The sequence below is a fragment of the Trematomus bernacchii genome, unplaced genomic scaffold (assembly GCF_902827165.1).
Source record: "Trematomus bernacchii unplaced genomic scaffold, fTreBer1.1, whole genome shotgun sequence".
Classification (NCBI taxonomy): domain Eukaryota; kingdom Metazoa; phylum Chordata; class Actinopteri; order Perciformes; family Nototheniidae; genus Trematomus; species Trematomus bernacchii.
The window spans coordinates 17,180,895-17,207,910 of NW_022987714.1; the positions used below are offsets into that span (position 1 = coordinate 17,180,895).

The 27,016-nt window shown below is 40.7% G+C and overlaps 1 protein-coding gene across 1 annotated transcript in view; it reads left to right on the forward strand.

Moving 5' to 3' along the window:
- LOC117491820 (homeodomain-interacting protein kinase 3-like) overlaps window positions 1-27,016 on the forward strand; it is a 54,700-nt gene that overhangs the window by 15,791 nt on the left and 11,893 nt on the right. Inside the window, 12 exon segments of the mRNA XM_034141918.1 lie at window positions 6,943-7,066; window positions 16,359-16,478; window positions 17,038-17,124; window positions 17,466-17,650; window positions 17,789-17,954; window positions 18,262-18,385; window positions 18,547-18,641; window positions 18,776-18,930; window positions 20,909-21,052; window positions 21,132-21,485; window positions 22,277-22,438; window positions 22,520-22,794. Of these exon segments, the coding sequence (XP_033997809.1) occupies window positions 6,943-7,066; window positions 16,359-16,478; window positions 17,038-17,124; window positions 17,466-17,650; window positions 17,789-17,954; window positions 18,262-18,385; window positions 18,547-18,641; window positions 18,776-18,930; window positions 20,909-21,052; window positions 21,132-21,485; window positions 22,277-22,438; window positions 22,520-22,794 (1,991 nt within the window).

Below are 27,016 nucleotides of genomic sequence, written 5' to 3' on the forward strand. Positions count from 1 at the left end.
GACTTGTGTCATCTGCAAAAAGAATGGTTTTAACAGTTTTTGATACTTCACATATGTTGTTAATATACAGAATAAATAATAATGGCCCCAAGACAGAGCCTTGAGGCACCCCGCATGTAACCTGTAGTAGTTGTGATGTATGACTTTGTATTTCAACGTACTGATTCCTGTTATGTAGGTAGCTGGATAGCCATGATAGTGCAACACCTCTAATTCCATATCTCTGTAGTTTTTTTAATAATAGTTCATGGTCAACCGTGTCAAATGCTTTTTTAAGGTCCAGAAATATCCCTATTGCATATTCTTTCTTTTCTATTGCCTTAGTAATGTGTTCCATACATTCTATAACTGCAAATGATGTGGTTCTGTTTGCTCTGAAACCATATTGTTGTTCATAGAGTATGTTATGTTTGGTGAAGAAGTCATTTAGTCTTACATAGTAGATTTTTTCCAGTATTTTAGAAAACTGTGGGAGCAATGAAATTGGTCTATAATTTGACAGTACATGTTTATCTCCAGATTTATGTATCGGTATGACTTTAGCAGTTTTCATTTTATTTCGAAATACACCGGTTTGTATTGACTGATTACAGATGTGAGTTAGTGGTTTGGCTATACATTCAATAATGTTTTTAACTGTATACATGTCAATATCATGACAGTCTGTAGACCTTTTACTCTTTAGTTTTTTAACTGTGTCAATAATTTCATTTTCATCAGTCCCTCTTAAGAATATAGTTTCCTTCACATTTATATCTTTACTTTCTACACCTTCACTACTACCAGTATTTGGAATTTCCCCAGCTAGACAAGGACCAACATTAACAAAATACTCATTAAACTGTTCAGCAACTGAGGTCATGTCATAAATGACTGTATTGTCTTTTGACAGAAAACTGTTTGGGTGCTGTGCTTTTCCATTTCCTTTTTTAATAATGGTATTTAATACATTCCATGTGTTTTTAATATTATTTTTGTTATCTTCCAATAATTTGTTGTAATGATCCATTTTGCTACATCGTATTATCTTTGTTAATTTGTTTTTGTATGTCTTGTATTTTTGTTCAGCCTCTACTGTTCTATTCTTTAACAAGTCTTTATATAATTCATTTTTCTTTTTACAAGCATTTTCTATTCCCTTAGTGATCCATGGTTTTTCAGCATATTTTTGTTTCACAATTTTCTTTACACGAGGACAATGTTTTTCATACAGCCCTGACATTCAATATGAATAAAACACAAGTGGTGTATTTGTATTAACATGTTGCTAGATTCCTTGTTCTTTACCTGCATTTCATCAATTATAATAATATTTGCAGTATGTGTCAATAGTATTGTCCTTGCTTATCTAAAATACCACTGCCTTTCCTACCCAGTCAGCTTAATTATAGTCTTGTTACCGTCTCTAAAAAAAACGGTATTGCTACTGTGGTATAAACCACAGTAATACAGAAAAGGGAAACTGATGTTGTCCAGAAACAAACACTGTTATCCAACCCCCTTCGATCCCTTCTTCTTTCCTTTTTTAAAAAGCATTTCATTTTCAAAAAAAATGCATTTGCTCCTGAATTCTATCTTGGTGACATAGTAAAAACATTTTGTTCTAGGTCTGTTTTTTGAAATATAAATTGCCAAATGTACTTTGTTTGAGCCCAGGATTTAGGAGCATAATATTTATTGTTGAATAAAACTGAGGTTTCCTTACAATCATAGTGCTATTAACTATTGTCTTGTTGCTTCAATGCTATTTATGAATTAATTGATGAATTTATTTGTTGCTTCCTTGTCTTGTGACGCATTTTTCAAGTATTATTTGAACCAATGGTTCAAAGACCAAAATGAAATCAAGAGCACAGGGCTCTACAGTGCAAGTATTGCACCACATTTGCCCCTAAAAATAGAAATGTTCCAACTGGCACGAATAATTTACAGTACAGAGTGCGAGTTAACATTACATTAAAGACCAACCATCTCACAGATCGTTTTTTCATGTATTTTCTTAGACGGGTAACTAAAACCTATGCATTTATAGAAGTATAATTAGCCTGTCGACAGTGTTTCCCACAGAATTTGTTCCGTTTGTGGCTTCAGCTGAGAAGGGTATCCACCTGGATTCCACCGCCAAAGCTGCGCGGCCTTCAGAGCTAACTGCAGCTACTCTAGTGATTTGACCGGAAACATTCCGCTCCTAAAAAAAACTCCCGGTCTATGTGATATGACGCCCCGGGAGGACAGAAAAAAAACACATCCGGACCGCTCCGCATGACGGTGCAACGTACTTTTAAGCGTTTGCCTTTCTAACTTTGGCATTGTACCCTGTAAAAACACATTAGCCGCGTTCACACCGCGTACTTTGCAGTACTCGGTGCCCGGCACTCAGTGTGGGGCACTCAGTGCCCCTGAGTACAGATCGCGTTCACACCGGAGTACTTCCCTGAGGGAAGATTACGCAAATGAAGCCGCTGACGTCGCTTCTTCTTCTTCTTCTGCTTTGGGTTTACTGGCAGGCCGCAAACAACTTCACGGCATATACTGCCACCCGGAGTCCCCGGCCGGAAGGCTTCAGTAGAAGCTGCTGGGACTCCCAGCAGCTTCTACTGAAGCCTTCTGAGTAAATCGCCAGAACGCCGACACCTCCTCATCACTCCACCGCTCCCATGTTTTTTGTTGTGTTGCCATAAGTTATTCTCTCTCCGTTGGTGCGCGGGGCTAATGCTAATGCTAATAATGCTAATGCCAGCAAATACAATGTCGGCTTCAAAAAACATTTCAGAGTTTTACGGGGCGTGGTTTGCAATTCGCCCAGCCAATCAGAACTGGGGCACTTTTTTCCCCCAGGAGAGTACCACCTCTCTAGCAGGCACTAAACATGGGGCTAAAAGTGCCCTGAACCAAGTGAACTTTTTTGGTGTGAACGCAACGGGCACTGGCACTAACGGAACTAAAGGGGAAAAGTACGGGTGAAAGTACTCCGGTGTGAACGCGGTTATTGGTTAAGTTCCTCAGAGGTTTGACTGTCGGTAGTTGCAGTTGGCTCTGCTCAAAAATGCAATTTTTTTAATTTCATAGATAATTGTTGTTTGGAACATTAAGCTTATGTTAAGCACATTTTTAAGGCCATACAGTAACAATGGTAAACAATCCGTCTTGAGCTGAAGGAATGGAAACAGAAATTGTGACCAAATAATGTAATCAATCAAATGAGTAAATGTAAATATGTATAAGATGCATAACACCATAAAAAACATTTGATCTATAATTTCTAATATTAGCTACTATAGCTTAAAACGACCTATATTACGTGTATTTAGAATCTGATATTACATTCAAAGTAATTGTGAATGTGATTAAGAGAGAAATTGTTATTTGTAAATGTTGTGATATTGGCATTATATTGGATATCAATTATTATTAAACGGATTAGTTGAATTCTCAATTCTGATTGGTCAATTTGGACATTTTAGAGGTTGTTAATACTCATTAACACACCGCTGCTAAGAAGAACAGCCCATTCCTATGGAAGATCAAGAGACTGTGTGCAGTCATATCAATCCGCAGAAAGAAGTCAGCAGTGGACAACAAACATTAGTTTTCACCCATCTAAAAACAACATGGAATACTTTGAGTATTCACTTTAATATTTGTGAACAGCACAAAACCTTGGTTTCATGACGGCTAAACTTTCCCCGAAAAGAAAAAAAGCGAGGGGAGGGAGCACACATACACAAGCTCATGCAATATAAATATAAATGCTATACACGGTACATGTCACGGTACATACGTGTTTGTTCATAAACTGCGGCAACTTAACACTTTTTACTGCGCTCCCTTATTTGTCATTGCTTTCTGTTGGTATTTCCCTAGTCTCCTGCACATGCATGGTCACACTCATGTAACTTGATCAGCCGTCCAACACGTCCCACGCCTCAGTAATGTGTGAAGTGTTTTGCATATCATTATCATGGATTCGCAGGTGTTAAAGTACTGGGTTCCCACGTCCTGTAATGAGTCCCATCTCCTCATGTTGGACACACTCGGATATATTCGTGCCTGAGGTGTGTTTGATCCTAGTTATCTCAGTTCTCTGTACACAGCAGGGGTGTGTTGCCATACAGTGTGCAGTGTTTGTTCTTGTTGTAATTGCTGCTCTCTAGTGTGAACGGTTAGTTCTGGAACCTGGTCTGTCTGCCAAACGCCTGACAGGGGGTGTGTGTTTGTGGGTGTGTTACGGCCTGTGTTTGTTAGCTGATGAGCTGTTACAGCTCTGGAAGGCTGGGGCTATTGCTGCAGCTTTTATGCCTGGCCCTATAGCCAGAAACAACAACACACACTATCATTTTTTTAGGTTTGTTATTGTAAACTTGTAAAGTTATTCAAAATAAATGGTCAAATCTTGCTGTAAAACTACATCTGCTTTCTTGTTGACCTCAAACATAAAACAACCAATGGATGTAAGACAAAAGTGCAATTTAAACCATATTTTTCCTCTTCCTCACAGTTTATTTGATTTCAATTTTTTTTTTGTAAACTTGAGCAATCAACTGATTTGGCTTGTTAATCTTCTGTCTGTAAGTTTTCCTAATTTTGAAATAAGTGGTATTTGTTCAGCCAGTATGTAGTTTGTTTACACTATTATGCTAACTTCCCTACAGGCTTAATATAATTCTAATGAATCTATGTTTCCTCTGCTTGTTAAATGCTACTTTTCAGGTTGATATTTGTATCCTGTGCCTCTACTGTGAGGTGTTTACATGCTTCAATGTTCAGAAAGGTTTTTTTCCTACTGCCTGTGCTGCAGCACCTCATTTCACCCTGTGTCTTAAACCAGAGCCCAATCTGCTGCGACTGTTACATAGTGATGTCATTAAATGTAAACAAAGTCCAACCAACGCGTTGCAGGCATTTACACGCACAAAAACCTATATAACACACTAGAAAAAAAGAAACAATTGAGCCTGAATTCATCTGATGAATTATTTTATTTTCCTTTGAGTCCAAACACAATTTTTTGTAGTCATCTTTTTATCGTACCATTTAAAACTACTGTGGGGTTTTTCAAAATAAGAACACAACAATCACTTTCTTAGGCCCCGTCCACACAGAGACGAAACGGGGGCGGAAAGCAACCGAATTCAATATCAAACACACAGAATCGGCTCAAGAAACGTGTCCGTCCACACAAGACCGCTGGAGACGCTGTAGTACATATGCCGGGCCTGTAAGTGGCGCTGTACTTCCGCCACAAAATAAACCAAAAGCAGCGAATAAGACCGATGACTATTATTATTATTATTATTATATATTATTATTGTTGCTGCTGATGGTTATGGTAGAGGAGCTGTAAATGTTGCTCTAAAATCTGTATCATGGTCGGTAGCATCTGGAGCACGAACGCAACCCTGTGATCCGCCATTGTTTTTGTTGTTGTTGGCAAAACGCATCAGCAATGACGCGGGGGGTGAGCAGGAGAGGCGGGGCTATGGCGTCATCGTTTTCAGGGAATGATCGTATAGGGCGTACACGTGGAGCCACAAGCGTTTCGTCCTCAGACCTACCCTCTTTGGGAGCCGTAATCAAAGGGTATCCCGAATCCCCGTTTCCGTGTCGGCCTCGTGTGGACGAACCGTCTATACGATAGAGAACGTTAGCGGATTCAACTGATATCGTCTCCGTGTGGACGGGGCCTTAGTCACTGCTTGGCAAGATTGTTCTGTAAATATTTGATGCAGTCTAATCCAAAGCTGTGTTTGGTATTGCATAACTGGACCTCTTACTCTTGAAAGGAGCAATAGGAAATGGCAGTGTGTAATTTCCTCGTTTAGAAAGCCTGCGCTGTTACTGTGATGGACATCTGCACTGGTGTGTTTGCACACATACATACATTCGCACATAGAAACGCACACACGTCACAGTGACACACATACGCAACGACGAGCAGTGGCCCATTTATCACCCTGTAATACTGTTACATTATGGTCCTGCGTTTGGTCGTTGCCTGGCAACAGACCATTTCCCTGCGGTCGTCACAGCAATGGTTACTATTTGCAGCCCTGTTGCCCTGCTGCTGTGACCGGGCCTAATAGCCCATTGTTTTTATACACCTCTAACACTACCGCTGCAAGATTACCAGTCCCATTTGATTTGCGTAAGTGGCAAAGTCCATTGGCGAAACGGATTTAGTTATTTGTTGCATTATCGATGCATGCACGTCATGTGGGTTTAATGTTCAATTAATGAGCCCTCTATATCCTGTTGTTAAAGAGACCGTATTTATTTGCATGGGGACAGTTATGTGCCATGCTTTGCAGTACCTCAACTGCTCTTTGTTTCCTTTTAAAATAAATCTAACTTAATAGGCAAGGCATGTTTATTTATATAGCACATCTCAACACAAGGCAGCTCAATGTGCCTTACAAAACATTAAAAGCTTCAGGATTATATTCAAGTACATTTAACAATAGTAAAAAGCCAAGAAAATACAATCTAAGCAAGCCAAAAAATAAGTAAAGCAGAGACCCTTTTTAAAATGAGAAAAAGGCAATACCTTAACCATGACCTAATGATTATATATATATATACTATAAAAAGCACCATCAATAGCCAAGCATTTAAATTATGGATGGAGCAAGAGAGGATATGAAAAACCAGCCCAGCATGTCATACTGTATATTACATATTTTCACACTAGTAGTTGTTTTGGATCCACAAGTGCCCCTACTATTGATTGTATGTGGTTTACAGGGTTTGCACTCTAATATCTTTTGGTTTTCCAGGAACATTTTCCTGCAGAACATCAGCTGCAGAGACCCTAGCCCCGACCCTCTTGTGATAACATAGACATGTTGTCCCACCAGGCTGTGACAGTGACTTACAAGGTTTTTTTTTAACATTGTGACCATCTCCAAAAGAGTAACCTTCTCCGCCTCTCTTTTCTCTCTGCAGGGCTCCAGAGATTATTTTGGGCCTGCCATTTTGCGAGGCCATTGACATGTGGTCACTGGGCTGTGTGATTGCCGAGCTCTTTCTGGGCTGGCCCCTCTACCCTGGAGCGCTGGAGTACGACCAGGTAACGTTCTTCACACCACGCACGCACGCACTAGCTACTGAATTGCACACTGGACTCGAGGAGAGATAAAAAGATATCCCTCTGAGAAAGAGGGATTAAAAAGGACCAAATAAACAGAAATATCCCTTTTCAGAGATTACAGAACACATATAACATTTACAATTCTTCAGCCTCTGCTTTTCCAGTTGCCAAAACTCAACAGTACGTTCATTATCCACTTAAACCCGTGTTTGTTGTTGCTCCCTGATTTCTCTCTGGCTGTATGAGCGAAGGCCGACAAATCCAGCATGAAATCCTGCTAATGCTGAGCTGAGCTGAGTGAATCAGGAAATTGTTCTTGGCCATGTGTTATGATATTCCCACAGTGTTGTACAGTCTGAACTACACGACTGGGACATTAGATGAAGTTCCCCTGTGAGGGTGAGGGAGCATGGGAAAAGGACCACACCACATTCACAGACCACTACAGGATTATCCTGTTTGACTGTACGCAACTCTGTGAAGACTAGGATTAAGCCCATCATGTTCACAGTGCAGGAGAAAAATAAAACTATTATTCTCCCTAATATTGTCATTTCTTGACCTTTATTAAGTTAGGACAGTGGTTCTCAAACTTTTTCTGTCAGCCCCCCCCTTTGGAGAAAAAAAAAAGTCGGGCCCCCCCAACACAAATAGTCACGTAAGTTAACATTTATTAAAATACATCAATATGAACGTGTGCATTCCTTTGCTAGAACAGTGATAATAAAACAATGCTCCATAAGTCTGTGTGGTCAAAAAATAAATACATAATACAATTGTGCAATCCCTTTGCTAGAACAATAAGTTATAATACTTTGCCACTTTGCAATCTGTGCAAAAAAATGAAAAGAAAGAAAATGCTGATATTTGGCAAAACAGTGTGTCTTATCGCAGCATTAGTGGCTGCAATGAGCCTGTTTGGCACTGCACATTTCTTCAAAACGGGGTTGCAGGCTCAGTGGCGGCGCCAGATTTCTTTTGGGGGTGCTGTGGGGTAGCTTGACGTTTCGTAGAGGGAGCTCAAACATTTAGGGTTTCCCATTGATGTACCGGTCGCTACAGTGGAGATCTATGGATACATCTCAACACCCATTTGAAACAGAACTGTAAACAGATTTATTATTTCTTTATGGATATTTTACAAATCACTCCCCTTTTAAACTTTATTCTTTTTTTACTGTCATATAGTATTTCATACCTGTTTTTCATTTATTCTCTTATTTTTTTACAACTATAATGATCATATAAACGTGTGCCTCGGAAATAATTGTTTACATTAATCATGACCGAAACGTTTGAGACCCAGCCACTAGCTCGCTAGCACCAGAAGCTAACAACAACGATCTCCGGTACCGGTGCGCTCTCTCTCTCGCGCGCGCGCACGCACACAAAATGGCACGTTCCACACACACACACGGAGCCGAGCTTGAATGAAACACAGAGACCCAGACGTACTTGTACTGTACTGTATCATATTATTTTCGAATCAATAAGTTTTCAAATTATGATTTTAAAATCTTTTTTTTTTTTTTATTATATATATATAAAACCATTTTTCCTCCTGGTCTCTCGCGCCCCCCACTTTGAGAAACACTGAGTTAGGAGAACATTTCATTTAAAATCTTATTGACATCTACAATGTTCTCTTGAAACCAATTGTTTGAAGTTGGCTTTACTTCCATGGTAAATGCCAGCAAGAAACGTTCTTGTTTAACCTCTTAAGCCCTGAGCCTGTTTTCCAGGTCTCCGGCTCGAAAATGACATTCCCAGAACAAATGACTATAACTTCACTTCTAAAAGGGGTAAATTAATAATATTTGTTCTCAAAGCAATGATAAACCTGTGAGTTGGATGTAGAAAAGTCAGAATCAATATAGATGTTTTTATTTTAAAGTATATTCAGATTGAACATAGTAAAAAAATGTAAATTATAGTGTCCGTCCAAAAATTCTTTTTTACTTATAGTGAAAACTACCCTTGGATGATGGTAAGGTAGACTAAAAGCTTTAGTAATCCAAAGTACAACATATAAGTACCCTGTATCAAGATTGATGTAAAACAAGTGACATTTGACCTTTTTAGAGAGGTTTAGCAAAAATAACTCCACCTCTGAGGTGATTTGGGTGAAAATGGGCGTTTTTGCCGTTTCTCTGAAACCCATTGGTCGATTTTGGTGATTGACATCTCTTTTTAACCGTTAGAGCCAATATAATCGAAGGGGAATCTCCACATACACACTAGGGCTGTACCCGAATATTCGTTCGTTGGAGTACTATTCGGGTTTCAATTTCGTTATTCGGATATTCGTTTTGTTTGTTTTTTCTTTTTTTTTCCAAATTGAATTGATTGAAATCTCCAATATCAACGTAAGAGCTTGTGCCTCTTCGGGGGGTGCTAACACTTAACCATAAACGTTATTGTTTACTTTCTCCGTCTTTATATGTAGATATTACTTTTCTCCGTTAATCTCCGTCAACAACAACTTCCTGTCAACAGCGCTAACTCTCCTTCAAAATAAAAGCATGTCCATAAATAGGAAGCCAAGCCAAATTACACTTCAGACATATACAACTGCAACGAAAGTAACAAACACAATGCGATATCCTTTTCAATTTCAAAGAACACAAATTGGGTTACATTAACAAATAACTATAAAACAACAATACTGTATAATAACAAAATGAATGCCGTGCATACACCGAAATACACGTGTTGAAGCGGTTCGCTGCTGATTACTACAGGTGTAGTTTAAAATGCGTGGTATTGCCTGCTTTTGTCGCTACCTTTTTTAAACAAATGCGACACACCGCCCGGCTCATTCAAGGCCGTAGGTTCGCCTCGTTGATTTGGCTTGAATCCAAAATACTGCCACACCGGAGAATCGAGATGTGTAGTTAGGTTTTGTAACCAATAGGGATGGGTATCGTTTGAAATGTATCGATTCCGATTCCGGTTCTGCTTATCGGTCCGGTTCTTATCGATTCCCCGTTTGGATTCCAAAATTGTAAAAGAAAGAGGTCAAACGTTTAGATAACAAAAATATCTTTATTCTTTTAAGCTTTAACTGACATTTTTACAAATAAAAAATATACATGCAATACAAATGTATTGCACAATAGCTGTGCTTTATTTTAACTGAGCTATGCCTGTGGCAAGCTATTAACAGGCATTACACTGTGCCTTGTCTTTTTCTTTTTTAGTGTAGTGGAGCATCACTTTAGAGCGTTTACCGCAATCCATCTTTGGTGTTATGAAGTGACTGAGCTCGTGAACTGTCTACGGGAGGGCGGGGGGAGCCTCGCTGCGGGGCAACTGTGGACCTCTGTCACCGCAACTTACATGATGCCGTTTAAAAAAATTAAGGGCGGAGCCGGCCGTTCTGTGATTCTCCAGAACACACAGATGGCCAGTCCGCCCTTACCCTGGCTGTATTCCACCGGGTCACCGCGGCGCAGACGGACCCGGTGGAATACAGGGTCTACCGCGTTTAGGAACCGTTAAGCAGAACCGAAATTGTGTATTTTGTATGGGTACCCGGTACCCGGCATTTTCTTATCGGTTCTCATCTGTAACCGAGTTTCGGTTCCCAACCCTAGTAACCAATTCCATTTCACTTTAAATTCCCCGCGAGTAAGTCACACGTTGTCTCCCGCTTGTCGCTATATTATTAATTTGGCTGCTGCAAGTGCACGCGGAGTGTCCTGACCTGGCTGTGTGTCAGCCCCGCCCTCACAGCGCGCCTGGCAGCCACAGCGCTCCTGGCCAAAATGCTGGTCACATCCTTATGTAAACGGCAATTCATCGAGCTCAGAAAAGTTATCGAGTCCATTTTTATTTATCGTACGATAAGTCAATTTATCGATTATCGCGACAGGCCTACCCATTGGTGAATGAGTGATGCGCAGCCAGAATGCCCAAAGCCGGAAGCTGCGTTGTAGCTCTCATACATTCTATATGAAAACTCAGTTTTTGACAAATGTTATGATGGATTATCAGTAATCATTTCAAAGTGACACAGAGACATTGGATTAACCTTCAGCAGCGTTTTTATGCGTTTTAATGCCATTGAACACAACTTTTAATCAGAAACCCGCAAAGGTAAGACATATTTGCCGTTTTGGCCCCGTAAAGCTAAGTTGTGTGTTGTCTGGTTTCGCCTTCGCTGCCGCGGGTTTTGGTCGTGGAGTGATGATCCTTATACCATTGGAATCTGTGGAATCAGCTTTCATATGATATCTTGTTTTTGCAGATCCGATGAAGTATAAAATATTTCTACCGTGAGTTATGTGCCAAGTGCGTTAGTGCTAATTCAGACGCTTGGTGTTAGAGTTGTGTTTTGTTTCGGTAGAAATGGTTCATATCGTCAGTTAGCTGAGTTTCTGACTCATTAATAGGTTGTTTAATGTTATGAAGCCCTGAGACACAGTTTTGTGAAAAATGGGTATGGCTATGGGACTTAACAGGTTAACAAGGTTTATTAAAGGGATAGAATCAGATGAAACCCTCTTTAATGGTCACACATCCTAGTACCAGGAGTCTAGTACTAGGAGCAGTGGGCAGCTATTGTACAGCGCCCGGGGAGCAATGGGAGTGAGGGGGGTGGGGTGGTGTCCGGTGCCTTGCTCAAGGGCACCACGGCAGGGCAGGAGGTGAACTGGGACCTCTCCAAGTAGCAGTCCACACTCCATATTTAGGTCTGGTCGGGGACTTGAACTGGCGACCCTACGGCTCACAGTCCAAGCCCCTACTGACTGAGCCACTGTCGGATATACATGTATCGGTTTTTGGAGGGTTTTTTCATCATCCATATAATACAGAAGAAACTTCACATTATACAATCCTTTACTTGTGGTATTATGTTACCAAACATTGTCGACAAAAATTAAATAAGCAAGGCAAGTTTATTTATATAGCATCTTTCAACACAAGGCAATTCAAAGTGCTTTACAAAAAAGTATAACATAAAAAGCATTTACATAAAGTGCAGCAGGATCACATCATAACGTGATTAAAAACTGTCATAAAAAAACGATCAGAATAATATAAAAATAAAATAAGCTAAAATAGACTATGATATAGAATACAATTGAACAAAAATGACAGTGTAGTGTAAAATATGAATAGATTTATTTAAAAGCAGCAGCAAAAATATCAGCCTGGATTTAAAGAGATGAGGGTTGCAGCGGACCTCTAACTCTTGGGGTTAATATGCATCGGGGCGTTACTGGCAAGACAGCTATATAGTAGATAACACTTTTTAGTAGCAGCTGCCTTAAGGAGACTCTAGGACTATACACCAGTGGAGCACCAGCTGCGGCTGAACCTATTAACCACGTCACTGTGGAGTACAAAGTTGGGGAAGTCGTTCTTGTAAATCAATCTAACTGTGTAAGTTTAATAATAACGTGCACAGCTCCAGAGAGATATTCACACTGCGATGTAAACAGTGACATCACGACGTGGCTTTTCTCGGGCTCTGGTAGGTGGAAACAAGTTCTTAAGTGTTTGTACCAAACACTTGGACCAACTGCGAACCAAACTAGCCCCAACTGGAACTCAGTGGAAAAGGGGTATTAGAGATAGTGGCTGATAAGGCTTCACTGAGCACTGACAGCTCTGTTGTATCACTGCGCGCGCACGCACACGCGCACACACACGTACACACACACACACACACACACACACACACACACACACACACACACACACACACACACACACACACATCCCCCCCGGTGAATATTGAGCCCCCAAAAGTATGCTGTGCTATGCCAAGGCTCACTGCAGTTCCACTCTACACAGCAAAATGTATTTATAAGCATAAGCCTGATGGTAGACAAGTTCACACACACACAAACACACACGAGTGATCGGTGCACCATCAGCAGGTTCTGGCCGGTCAGTGTGTTTGTTCTGGGCCGTAGACATGTGCGCGTGCTCTCATACACACACACACACCGGCTGTAAAGCGGATCACTGAATTTCCATGGAATTTTGAAAAGGATATCAAGACAAGGGGGGCAAACTAAAATATTTCCTGGGAACCGACCAGCTAACCAATCAGAGCAGACTGGGCTCTGGTTTCAGACAGAGGGTGAAAAGAGGTGCTGAAGTACAGGCAGTATGAGAAAAATAAAGATGTTTTTGAACATTAAAGTATGTAAACATGTCACAGTAGAGGCACAAAATACAAAAATGAACCTCAAAATAAGCATAATTGGGCCCCTTCAAATTCAGTAAGGCAATCAAACTTAGTATTGAAAAGGTCACGTAGTTAAACTTCAGTGCACATGTTTGGAAAGCACAATCAAAACATGTAATTTATCTGTGTCCAGTGAGAAACAAAACAATTGTGAGGGAGATGTTCACTGACCCTAAACAACCCTGTAGTCGTCTCACTATTTAATATATATTGTTGGCTGCCTCATCTTCCAATGCAGGATAACAGCATGGCAGGCTATAAACTTAAAGTCATGTCCCAAAATGACCTTACCACAAAACTAATGTTGATGTAAGTAGAGAAGGGTGATGGAAACACAGGGCCGAACAGCACGAAGAAAAGCGGCGTGGTTTGTGTCTGTTGGCTGCTCCGATGCACCGCTGCTGACTGTTAATGAAGCCGGCTGAACTACTTTTGAAAATGAAGCTAGGACAAAACTACATTGCGGATTATTTGAACTTGAGTGTTCGACTGACAGCGCTGTCAGCAGGAGGGAGGCCCTGTGCACCGCTAAGATTTTTTATTTACAGTACTGATATCACAAATGATGAACAAAAGCATTAGAAAGCACATCTTGCACATACAGCATAACCCTAATGTCGACTGACATCGTAGTTAAGTATATCACCTATCCGTCACAAGTTTACATAGGGAAATTGAAGAGGAGTACTTTGAGTGTAGGTTTGATCAAGTTCTGTCATAAGACATAATGGAAATATATGAAATGGGACATCTAGATAAGCTAGCTGAAGCTTTAGAATAGGAGACCACACATTAGACAAAAATCTTCTACAATATATTTTTACTAGAATCAGGGGGGTCTGAAGAAAGCCCAATTCTGCCGCTTATTTTTGCCATCTCGTTCTTCTGTTTATGACCCATCCTTCATGACCATAGGTGAGGGTCGAAAGAAGATGGACCGGTAGACTGAGAGCTTTGCCTTCTGGCTCAGTAGAATGTATTTATTATAAGGAAACATTCCAATTAAAAACTAAACAAATAAAGGTTCCCTAATGGCTCCTAAATGTTCCCAAAACATACATTTTTATCAGTCTAAACATTGGTTTGAAATGGCCTTGATATAATAGACGACACATCACAAGCGAAAAACAATGGTACATATTAAATGAATGTCATAGTAAAGTAAACTTATGTAGAAGTCTTCAGCCATTTAGTGTATTCAAACTATGACAGCTCTCTTAAATACAGACACAGAAAGACATTTGTGTATACTGTTATCATTCTTTTGGCCACAATCGGCACTTGATGTATGTTTTCCCACTGCATCCGTCTGCCATGAACCCTACAGAACGTGTTAGTTTTGGCCCACAGTGGACGACGGGTCTTTTTTCTGTAACTGTCTCCTGCTCTTCCTAAGTCAATGCCTCCTCCTCTGAGTTGTCAACCTCATCCTCTTCCTCAATCACTGCCTGTGGATCCTCATCATCTGACAGGTCTATGTCTGAGTCTCCCTCAAGGATTCTGTTCAGAATTCTCTCTGCCTCGGTTAGTGAGCTGCCTCCATTTGTGTTGTGTACAATGAGGGAAATAAAAAGTAAGCAAATCCCCTTGTCCTCCTCTGAAGACATTCTTAAAAACATTTTGTTTTAGGCCAAATAATGATTACACTGCTCTTAAAACTCACTACACTAACTCCTAAGATGTTACCTTACTATAATTAATTAAAAATATTGAACTCACAACACTGCTAATTACAAAATTACAAACTTACCATTTATCTTTCTATAAATAGTGCTTGTGTTGATGGAGGCCATTTTGAAATACAATGAAATGATCTTTTTCAAAGCCACACCCCCACATATGTCATATGTTTGAAAAGCCCAGGATGTCCTCTGTGAAGTACAATTGGAATAATGCTGCGGCATGTATAACCTCAAAGTAATGGACCAAAAACCAATTTGCACCACAGAGGACAAAAATGAATGGGTGGGTCTCTGGAGGATCCTTTCCAAATGTCAATAACCTGACTCCCTTTTCTGTGTGTGGCATAAACTGTGGCCTGTGAAGTGCCACAGCCTGGCAGCGCTGTAAAGGTTGAAGTGCAGCAATGTTAACATGCCATATTACATAACAAACAACTTAGAGAGCAGCTCTTGGACAAAATCCAAGTGGCAGAGGAAGAGTTTGAACTATTGTTGCAACAATTTTCTTTTAATCATCTGCCAGGTCATGTTATTTACTTCCGGCTTTGATTATTCTTCTCCCTCCTCACAATAATCATGGTTGTTTTCTTTATCACTTTCATGGTATGAGTTGTTTAAAATTAAGAGTCCCCCTAAATGAGATCCACGATGATACTCGCCTAATAATTAGTGTTTTATATTAACCTGGGTTTAACATACCCATGGCCTTTCAATCAAGAGCTATTATTGTTAATGCCCAGATATACCGATAGCGCTTTTTGTCGATTTTTGAATAGATTAAGTGAATGTTGATTGTTTATTCTTTTATGATTCCTGCCTAGATCAAAAAATAAATATAATTAGGTGATGCAACGTAACATAGATCTTTTCAACTGTTGGGTGATAAAAGACTTGCTTTGTGTCATCTCATGGACATTTTATTAAAAGCCATGACAGCTGGTCTGAGGTTATTTATCAGTCTCAGGGGCCTGTTCTGTACCTTACCTTGGTGTGTAAAGAAGTAGCTGTGGCTCCTGGTTTTGTTAGGAGGGAGCTGTGGCCCTCTGTCTCATTGCAGACCAGAACTGCTCTTAGGCAAAGCAAAGCTAGCATTTGGTAGAAAAACAGATTGGAAAACAGCAGTTTTGTTTTTGCAAGTTAGAATGTGCTGTCGTTTTCCCACTGGTTCTTGGGAGTCTATGGGAGAATATATTTTCTGAAGCCCAAAGGTTGTAACATATTGTTCTGTGTAATTACTTTTCTATGAGATTTAATTTCCGTTTAGTTTTTTTAATGTCTTGATAACTACTTTAACATTCATATAACATCCCTGCAGCATGAACATTCCGACCCTCAAATCTATTACTCATGTGTTGACTTTCAATTTTTATTTTCCCACTTTCTTCAGATCCGATACATCTCTCAGACTCAGGGCCTGCCTGCCGAGCATCTGCTCAACAAGGGGACGAAGACCTCTCGCTTCTTCTCCAAAGAGTCCAACTCTCCCTACGCCTCCTGGAGACTCAAAGTACTTGCACACAACAAGCACAAACACAAACAGACAGAACATGCAGGTTATACGCATATGTGAGAATGCACATTAAAAAAAGCTAAGGATATTCATTAGAAATTCACGGGAAAGTCCATGCAGCAAGGGACATAAAATATAAAGTGGCAGTACAGGAAATGGATCCATAAGCTTTTCAAAACAAGACCGAGCCAGCAGGCCCTGAGGAAAGCTCCAGGAAATGTGAAATCGTGTTTAGACTACCTGCTGAGCTCACTCTAAATACATGTATAATACATTTGAGCCTAATGTTTATCTTTCCAAGCACTTCCCAGCAAAAACCCAACTGCCTGACACTCTCTGACCACACACATTTACACGTTTAATTTAGATTTGTATGTTTCTCTATAATACATGAACTCTCTCCAGTTCTAGATGTGTTAGTATTATATATTTTAAATGTTGTCTCAGCCCCTAATCAAAGTTTATCAGCTTATTTTACATATCTCCATTGTATGTTATGATTGTACTTGTATTTTTAAACTGTTTCTGAATCAAATCATTTGAATTCCTCCTCCAGACAACAGAAGAGCATGAGAAAGAGACAGGACTTAAATCCAAAGAGGCCAGAAAGTACATCTTCAGCTGTCTGGAAGACATCGCACACGTGAGTCCAAATTCAAATCACCCTACACAAAACATAAGGCAGGGTACACTTTTCAGTTTTTGAAGCATACATGCAAGTAAAAAGCTAACATTAGGCTATGTTAGTTTGCGTGGCTGCACATCACCACCGAAAGCTACGATTATTTAGTCAGTTGTTAACACGCACCATTTTATAACACATAGCTTTCTGACCTATTTTGGGTTGACTAATGTGTTTAAAAACCATTGACTTCTAGACTACGAAACTGGAATTGATAAAACTCATTCCTGCACAACTCCAATAATTGTGACACCTGTTGCCCTGCATGTTTCTCACATGAAGTGTGTTTCTCCTCCCCTCAGGTGAACTTGGTGCTGAGTCCTGACACCGGGGACATGCAGGCAGAGAAGGCTGACAGGAGGGAGTTTGTGTCCCTGCTGAAGAGCATGCTGCTGATCAACGCTGAGGACAGGACTGTTCCCGCCAGCGTCCTCAATCACCCCTTCCTCACCATGACTCACCTGCTGGACTACCCACACAGCAACCAGTAAGGCTGCAATTTGACATTGACACAACATGTGTTGTCTTTCCTACATGCTCTTGTCTGCTTTGTATTTTTTTCCCTGCAATGTTGGCTGAAGTTTGATTTCTATTTATGTAATTTGCCTTCTCTCATTCTCTCCAGCGTGCAGTCATCTTTCCGCATCATGGACATGTGCCACGCTCGGCCCAACAACTCAGTTTTTGATGTTCTGAATCAAAACACCATTCATTTTTCAAGACCCCCTGTTGCCACAGCTGCCTCCTCTGGCCTCCCTCTAGGCTACAGCAACATACCAGTGCACACTCAGGTGAGATTCTGCAGATGGACACAAATACTCTGTGTGTGTTAGCTACTAGAACCTTTTCTCTCTAGTTAGACTTGGGCATGTTTTACTTCCTGTATTGAATTTTGCCTAGATCTTGCCCATTCACCGATGACCTAATATCACCCTCTTTAAGGTCAAAAGTGTGACAACATATCATCTTAGAAATGTTCTTAGTTGTTCTGCTACTCAAGAATGATAGCTTACCTTCTTTCCCTGTATACATCTTTGTTCATATTTTCCCTTTCTACGTTATATTTTACTCACCATCTGCCACTCTTTTCTAATGCAGCCTATGAACCAGTCGGCTCCCTCAGTGTTGCATCCTGGGATAGCTCTAACGAATGGGAATGGTCAGTTTGCTTGCACAGACTCCTTCCCACCTGCCCTCCTTCTTTGTCCTCCCCCCATGCAAGGTATGCACACTGCACACTCATTACAATGATAACATAAAACATGTATTTTTAGTCATTTAAGGTTTGTTATCTTAAAGATTGCATTTAAAGTGTTCTTAATTGTTATGCACAGCCTTTTTTGTTTGTTTTATGCTTCTTCTTGTTTATTTTCTTTTTACAAGGTAACCTCAACCAACCGGCAGGTTACTCTGTTCCCATGGTTACCCAGGCCCCTCCCATACAGCCCTTACCAGTGAGACCTGGTGTAATTGCTCAGGTAAGACATCGGCCTAAACATGGATTTAACATGTGACCTCTGACATCAGGCCTTGCTGTGGGGGAGTTTAAACAGATCATGGGATCAACAGATGGTATGTAAGGTCTCTGATTCTCCTCTTCTCCCTGGAGCAGGCTTGGTCTAGCCGGGGTCAGCAGCTGCTCATCCCAGCAGCCTGGCAGCAGATGACTACAGTGGGACCTCCGCCCTCTCACCCCCCTCCACCTCCTCCCCAGTCTTCCCTAACCAACGACACCGCAGCCGGCCCACAGAGAATCAGCGACTGGGGGTGAGTCATCCCGTTCTGAGTCAGACAAACTTGAAATATGGGAAATTCCAGGTTGTAAAACTTCCACGCATCAACATTTTGGGTTGAATTCAGTTTGTATGCATGCACTAAAAAAACAAGTTACAATTGGCTTTTTGTTGTAATTTAGAATTTGCGAGACAAACTACTTATATTATTGACTAAACACGGTGTGTGTCAGTTCTTTTAAATGTCTAAAAGAAATACAAGAAATTACCGTTGGTAAACGTTCCACTTGACACTTCATGTTACCATAGTAACACCGGTTGAGAAGCAAAGATTCCGCCCGTTATTGTGCAAGTTTTACACTCAAAATAACGTCATATAGACATTAATAAAGTAGCAACTTTATTTGCAATGCCATCATAGACAATCTGTGGTTTGTACACATATATTTTTGAACAATCACACTTTCTGTTCATACATGGGGAACTGTGAGCTCTGTGTGCCGTTGCCCAGACCCAAAGACCAATGCTTTGTTTCCTAGTTCAACAACATCACTACGTCGGTGATGACAGCGTCACTCTCGCTGCTGATTGGCTCTGCGAGACAGTGTCACGCGAGTTGGGCGATCATCATCATTGTACTGACTTTATTGCTAATCACAGCGGGGGGGGGGGGGGGGGGACACTCTCTTTGCGTTCGGTGTAAACAAACCATCACTGTTGCAGTTTGAAGGCAAAACAACACTGAAAAAGCACATGTAACATTCTTAAATGTGATGTAAACGGAAAACAAATGGCACAAACAACATTCTTTCAATATGCTTAATAGGGGTGTTGAAATTAATCATTTCTACGATGCATCGCGATGCAGACGTGGACGATTCTGCATCGATGCAGTGACAGAACTTAATCAATTATAGTGGCATAACGTTGCTTCTTGATTTTCCGGCCGCGGCTGGACAATAACGGTTTATTTTCTGTCACATGAATATCAAATCGGTCGGTGACGCAGAGATCAAGGAACAGAAGTGACAGCGGCACAGCAACACCAGTCGAGAACCAACAGCAGAATGACCCGCTCTGAATCAGTCTGTGTCGCTGCGGCTCAGAGACACACATGGATTTATGTTTTGTTTTTTTGTAATACTCGCGTTATCGTCATGTCAGCTTTTTGGTGGATTTAATCAAGTCTTGGATTGCAGAGTATGAATGTCCTCTTGCCATTTTCAGTTGATAAATACTTGTGTAAAGTTTGTGAAGGCAGGAGGAAAGCTTCCGCGATCACCGTCTCCTCTCTGTTCCTCCAAACCCCGCCCCCTCCCTGAAAATAATGAATGACAGGCTGATAGTGACCCGATAGAAACTTTATTACTCACTTAAACAAATGTTGATCTCTGATCAAGATATGATAAAGCTAATCTCATACATTCATGGGATTAATGTAACAGTAAGACAGAGAATGTAAGTGTGCACCCACATGCACTATTTTTGTTTTTATCTGCCGTTTTAAATACTCCTGTTGTCTGCTGTGTTCAGACTCAAGTATGTTTGTGATGCCACATTCAGGACCTTCAGTGTCCTTTTTTTAACAGAAGACCGGAGAAGCTGCAGCTAGACTGCAGAAGCATTCGTTTTTTGTTTTTGAGGATGGAACAATTTCACACAGATATAGGGAGGCTAGGCCTTGATTTATTTTGGCTTATAATTTAATGTCAAGACATTTATGTTATTGATTTCTGACCGAATCGTTGACGGGATAATCGTAATGGAATCGTGAGAACAGTGAAGATGCACAACTCTAATGCTTAACCAGGAGAGACATTTCATAAAAAGCTGTGTTTTTATTTCATTTCGAATACTTGTTATAAATTGAGACGGTTCTATTTGCTTTCATCAAAGCACAGTATATGTTCTATTACTGTTGCTTATTTTTAGCCGAAGTATAGGGCTGCGTTATCTTCCTCTTGCACTTTTTTGGTACATTTTTTTTAACATAACATTTTTTTCCCCCACAGCAGCCATTACACTTCAGTGATGCAACAGCCTCTCCTGACCAATCAGATGCAAGCACTCTCTGCCCATCAGCCAATCAACATTGGCATAGCTCACGTTGTGTGGCCGCAGCAAGCCAATAAGAGGAACAGACATAGTCACAACAGGTGAGATTTGCTCCTTGTGGAAATGAATCTGCTTTAATGTTTTATGGATGTCTAATACATCAACTGTTCTGTTTTAAAGGAACCTGTCCCACCCCAGAAACATCCATACATCAGTATGTCGGACCCCCAAGATGGCCAGTGTTGTTGGACATGCAGTGGCCCCTAGAGAGCAGCCTCAGAGGGAGCTGCCGCCGGTGCAACCCGTAGTCCCTAACGCAGAGGAAAATGGTGCAGAGGAGGAAGTGAGCTGCTTCAAAGAGGCGGCGCCGAATGGGAACAGCCAGCAGGACCGGTCCAATCAACAGCAGCGCCACGTGGCCGTTCTGATGGGGGACACACCGAGCCCTGCTGCCAGTGTGATCAGCATCCGCAGTGACCTGACTGACGGGGAGGAAGAGGAGGACGAAGAGCCTCGGAGGTGCCGTCTGAGGGGGTGAGTAACATTACATGCAATGGACATGGGATGAACAAAATCAACCATTTCACCAGTGATCTTAATCTTCCAACATGTGTGATCCAAACATTTCCGATGACTGGAGAGCGTTAAAGTTCAGACGTGAAAATAAATCACACTTCTGCTTGTTGTACAAAAAGGGAAGCACATACCTGTATTGCTAGGACAATCTAGCAGCGCTCTAAGTGCACCATAAACTACAATCATATTGCTACAATAGAAACAATCTTTTATGGTTGATTTTTCCTAGATCAGGTTGAACATTCACATTTATCAGGCTGCACGAGGCTAGTTTGTGACAAAGCTTTTGCAAAAAAAGAGGGGGGAAAATGCTTGAATGTGAAATGTTTTTATTTTAAAGTATTGCCTTTTCTGTTTTGGCACAATTTTGATATAGGCCCAAGGGTGCAATTATTTCATCATATTTTATGCCTTTAGGCGATTTCCCTACTGCCTACATGTATTTAAGTTAATAAAGATGACAAGTCTATTCATTCAAAATGATTTAATAAAAAAATTAATCTAAATCGCTTTATTCACATTCAGTATTTCTTTTGGGTTGGTCTCATAAAATATGACGGCAGACATCCAAAAATTAATTCGGAGAAACTAAAAAAAAGGCTTCAAAGGAAGAAAAAAATCATTTTACAGCCCTCGTCAAAAGTTATAATATCTATAGATCTCAGTAGCTGAATCAGCCTCTGATTCAGAGTTTGTTTATATTAATTGTACTTTACTGAGCCTAAATAACAATGTGTTGTTCTCCGTAGGTGCAAAGAGGAGTGTGTGTGCGAGGCATGCAGAAACACCAGTGTGTCTATGGAGAGAGTGTGTTCCCTCAGCAGCCCCGACAGCAGCCTCAGCACCAGCTCCTTCGCCTCCAACTCCCTGCAGTCCAGCCCCTCCATCTCCCCCTGCAAGAGACCCAACAGGTAGTGTGTCCTCATATTGTTCTCCAAACACAAACACACTCTTTATTTCCAGTCTCGTTAACATGACTTCTCTGTGTTCAGCATGTCCGAGGATGACGGCCATGAGAGCGGCTGCGACACGGTGGAGGGCTCCCCCACATCAGACACCTTGACATCCCCACGTGGCAACAGTCCCTACCGTTACCTAGACAACAGTAACCACAACAACCGCCCATCGTTGGCTGCCATGGTCGCACCACTGCCTTCCCCTGCAGTGCAAGGCAGGAGCCCCCGCGGCGTCAGGACCATGGTGGTTCCACCAATGAGAGTGCAGAACAACAACAGTCACGGGACAGAGGAGCGCACTCAGAGAACAGGTCAGAAACAGGAAACAAATATTCCTCTTTGTAAGTTTATTATGGACTGTATGACTTCTTATGATGATATACATATAGGTGTGTTTTCTATCGTTAAACTAGTTTTTCTTTGTAAGCTAAGAGAAATGCTGTCATTGAAATGTTTTTCTGTGTACTAACACCCATAACAAAAATGTGTCCTCATCATGCCTGCTGTCACCTGTGCTTTGGTGGTGTCTGCTCCACAGGTCATATGGAAGCAGTGGGGGCATACCGCCCCCTAGTGGATCATAGAGGCTTTAACAGGTGATCAAGAGACACCAACAGAGAACTGGCCACGTTACCAAAACCTCAAAAATGCATCCAGAGCAGGCAGTGCTAACAGAGCAGGCAGTGCTAACAGACGCCCTTTTTATGACTTTCCCTCTATCAAAGTAGTAGTTTTATTCTAAGAAAGTTTCCAGGGAATAAGGAGGAATATTTTTAGACAAGTACGATGGAGTTATAGACAGTGTCTTTTAAATATGTGTACATTAATGATCATTTGAATTGTGTCTACATCTAGTGTGCATTCAAGTGAACTAGAAATCGCAAGCATGTTTTGTTCTGTGCAGAAACTGTTAAATGATAAAGGATCTCCTCAGCTGGGCTGATTAGGATTTACAGCTTTGTGTTGAATCATTTGGGATCTTCTTCCAGCTTCAGTATTTCAAACAAACCCCTTCCTTCTGACAAAACCTGCATGCTTTTACTAAATCAGTGATGCAGAATTGTACACAGTAGAATAAGAGAGGACGTTTATTTTAAAGAGACGACAGCAAACACATTTCCTGTTGGCTCCTCGGAGTGGAGGGAAAGATGGATGCATTTAATTTGGTGTTGCGTCAGAGCCATTTCTCTGCTGGTTCCCTAAGGCACTGATCTGACATCAGTTTCACCTTTTTAATTTCCCAAGATGTCGTTTTCCTTAATAAACGGTGAAGTGAATTTAAAACTGATACAGATCAGAGTCAGCTTTGCTCCCATCCGGGACATTTCTGAGTGCCAAAAATCTCTGTTCCTTTTTCTTTGTTTATGATATTTTGTCTAAATGTATGATACTGTGTTGAATGGGAAGCAGTAGAAGCAGTTTGTACATTCTGCTGTTATTAAATAATCCTCAGTCACCCTGGTAAGTAAGTAGCAGCATTTCTAAGCTTAGTGAACATATAAAAATGTTGAGATATTATAAAAATGTATGTTTTTCACAGAACAGTGATTATTTCACAGAAGATTGCAAGAAAGTGTTTATATGGCACATTGCAGGTATTATGCAAAAGATTGTAGCAGAACGCACAGAAGTGAACTGTCCTCAGTTCTGCATATTTAACTGATTCATAGACTGGCCATCAAAAACATTCAAAATATGTCTACACGTTATAAAGGGTTCTTGTGCATGTAATTGGTCTGCAAAGGCTAAAATCCCTGTGTTCCCTCCAGAGGGAGTTTCTCTCCAACATACTACTCATGGTGACGTCACTACGTAACACTCAAGCTTTTATCAGCTAGCACTCCAACATATTGTACTTGAAGGGGCGAACATTCCCAACACATATCTAAGCAGTTGACCAATCACATCAGAGCCAGCCAGCTAACCAATCAGAGCAGACTGGGCTCTGGTTTCAGACAGAGGGTGAAAAGAGGTGCTGCAGCACAGACAGTATGAGAAAAATAAAGAGCTTTTTGAACATTAAAGCATGGAAACATGTCACTGGAGGACAAAAGTGCAAATATATGAACCGGAAAATTAGCTTAGTATGTCCTGTTTAAATTGAGTTTTAAGTAAAAAAAAAAAAAGGACATTATAATAATATTAAAGTATGTATAAAGTCAAAAATAATTTTTGCCTTTTTAAAGGGGACCTATCATGCAAAATGCACTTTTGTACGTCTTTTATACATGAATATGTGTCCCCGGTGTTCCAGGGAACTCACCAAGTGTCAGAAAACACAACCCTCTCTATTTTCCTCCATACCCAAAACTCTAAAAAACGGGGCTGCAATGGAGCTGATACAGATTTGAATTGTTCTGACCAGTGTTAATTTTGGCAGCTGTTTTTGATTTAGTCTTAGTCTTAGTCTTTAGACGAAAATGGTTATTAGTTTTAGTCACATTTTAGTCATTTCTATCCTTCATAGTTTTAGTCTAGTTTTAGTCGACGAAAACTCAAAACGTTTTAGTCTACTTTTAGTCGATGAAAAATTACATTTTAGTCAACTTTTAGTCAAAATGTTTTCTCTCTTTAAACCAATTCAGTTAGGCAAATACAGGTTTCTGACATTGGAATCAAGGTGACAGCATCAAGTGTTGAAATTCGTAAAGCAACATTTCACTCTCTTAACACTTTACTTGTGTAATATCTAGGGATGGGTATCGTTAAGGTTTTCTACGGTACTACTAGTCTTATCAATACTGCTTATCGATCCGGTACTTTAACGGTATTCTTGTATTTACTTTTTGTTATTTTTTAAAGGAAAAAACTAACAAATTGTTAACCGAAATTAATTGCTTTATTTAAATGTGAAATAAATGAAATATATATAATTATGTTAAAATATTGTACTGTACTTGAGTAAAATGTTGAGGTACTTGTACTTTACTGGAGTATTTAAATGTTTTGCTACTGTGTACTTCTACTCCACTACAGTTCATAGTTAAATGGTGTACTTCTACTCCACTACATGTATTTAATACCTTTAGTTACTTTACAGATGTGGATGAATGATGTGAAATATAATCAAGTGCTAACTCAGACATTAGTAAATTCACAAGCTACCCTGCAGTATACAAAGTCCTTCAAACTAGCTGCACCTTTACCAGCTTTGAGAACACTTTAATGATCAATCATTATAAAACATATCATATTATTCTGAAATGGACCAATCTGCACAATGACTACTTTTACTGTTGCTACTTTAAATATATTTTGATGATCATACTTTGACTTGAGGAACTCTTCCTACACTATGGTATTTTTTTACTTAGCTACAAGATCTGAGTACTTCTCCCACCTCTGCACACCTGATGTGATAACGTTACTCGTAATTGGGGCAACAGAGCTACGAGTTAAGGAAGTCGAAAATTGTGCATTTCTCCGACTGAATATGATGCCTTTTGGCCGGCTGTTTGGACAGACTACTCTACTCGTGTCAACGCGCTAACGCGAAAACATGGCAAACGAGCTTTGTCCACATCGAGTCTTGTAGAGTGTCTCTATACTCTCTGAACACTCCGTCCCCGGCAGATCTCTGCCGCTGCAGCGTGTCTGTTAGGCCCCGCCCCCGCACACAGAGAGAGAGGGAGATCGCTCTTCTGGAGTGAAGAGAGCGGAAATAATGATATTGCAAGTTAGAAATGTAAGATGCATTTTGACAGACAAGACGGACACTTGGGGGGGAATACCCTGCATTTTGAATGTCCGATAGTCCACCATTAACACCGTAGTCCCGTCTCGTCTCGTCAACGAAAACTAAATATACATTTCGTCAAATTTTCGTTATCAAGAATCTATTTTTAGCTCGTCATCGTCTCGTCTTAGTCATGTAAAAAAGGTCGTTGACGAACATTTTTCGTCATAGTTTTCGTTGATGAAATTAACACTGGTTCTGACGTCAGAAAAGGGGTGCTCCGCCTATATGGGCAACTCTCCACCTTTCAGGGGAATGAGAGACCGCTCGAAAGCGCTGGATACGCTGTAGTACATATGCCAGGCCTGTAAGTGGCACTGTAGTCTGCCACAAAAGCAGCGAAGAAGACTTTCCGTGCAGGGTTGCCATGGTTGCCCTTCTGTTTATTCTCCGCTGTGGACGCTCTGGCTCTTTTTCTCCCTCCCCGAGGCAAGCGTTTGCTCCTGCTGTAATTCTCTCCGGTTAGTCCACCAGCAGATTGGCTCTGTAGTTTCTCCAAAGTGGTCTTCAATGGCATTAAAACGATAAAAACGCTGCTGAAGTTAATCCATAGGTTAATCTAATGTGTCTGTGTCCCTTTGAAATGATTTCTGATAATCCATAAGCATTAAAACTGCTTTTCCGTTTCCAGATGTCAAAGCTAGAGATAGGTTCACTCTGATGAAAAATTACATGCGCGAAGCCCCCACCATTTCTCTTCACAATGAGTGTGTGTGGGGGGACTCCCCCTTCGATTCTATTGGCTCTAATGGTCAGAAAGAGGTGTCAACCATCAAAATCGACCAAGGGGGGCCAGA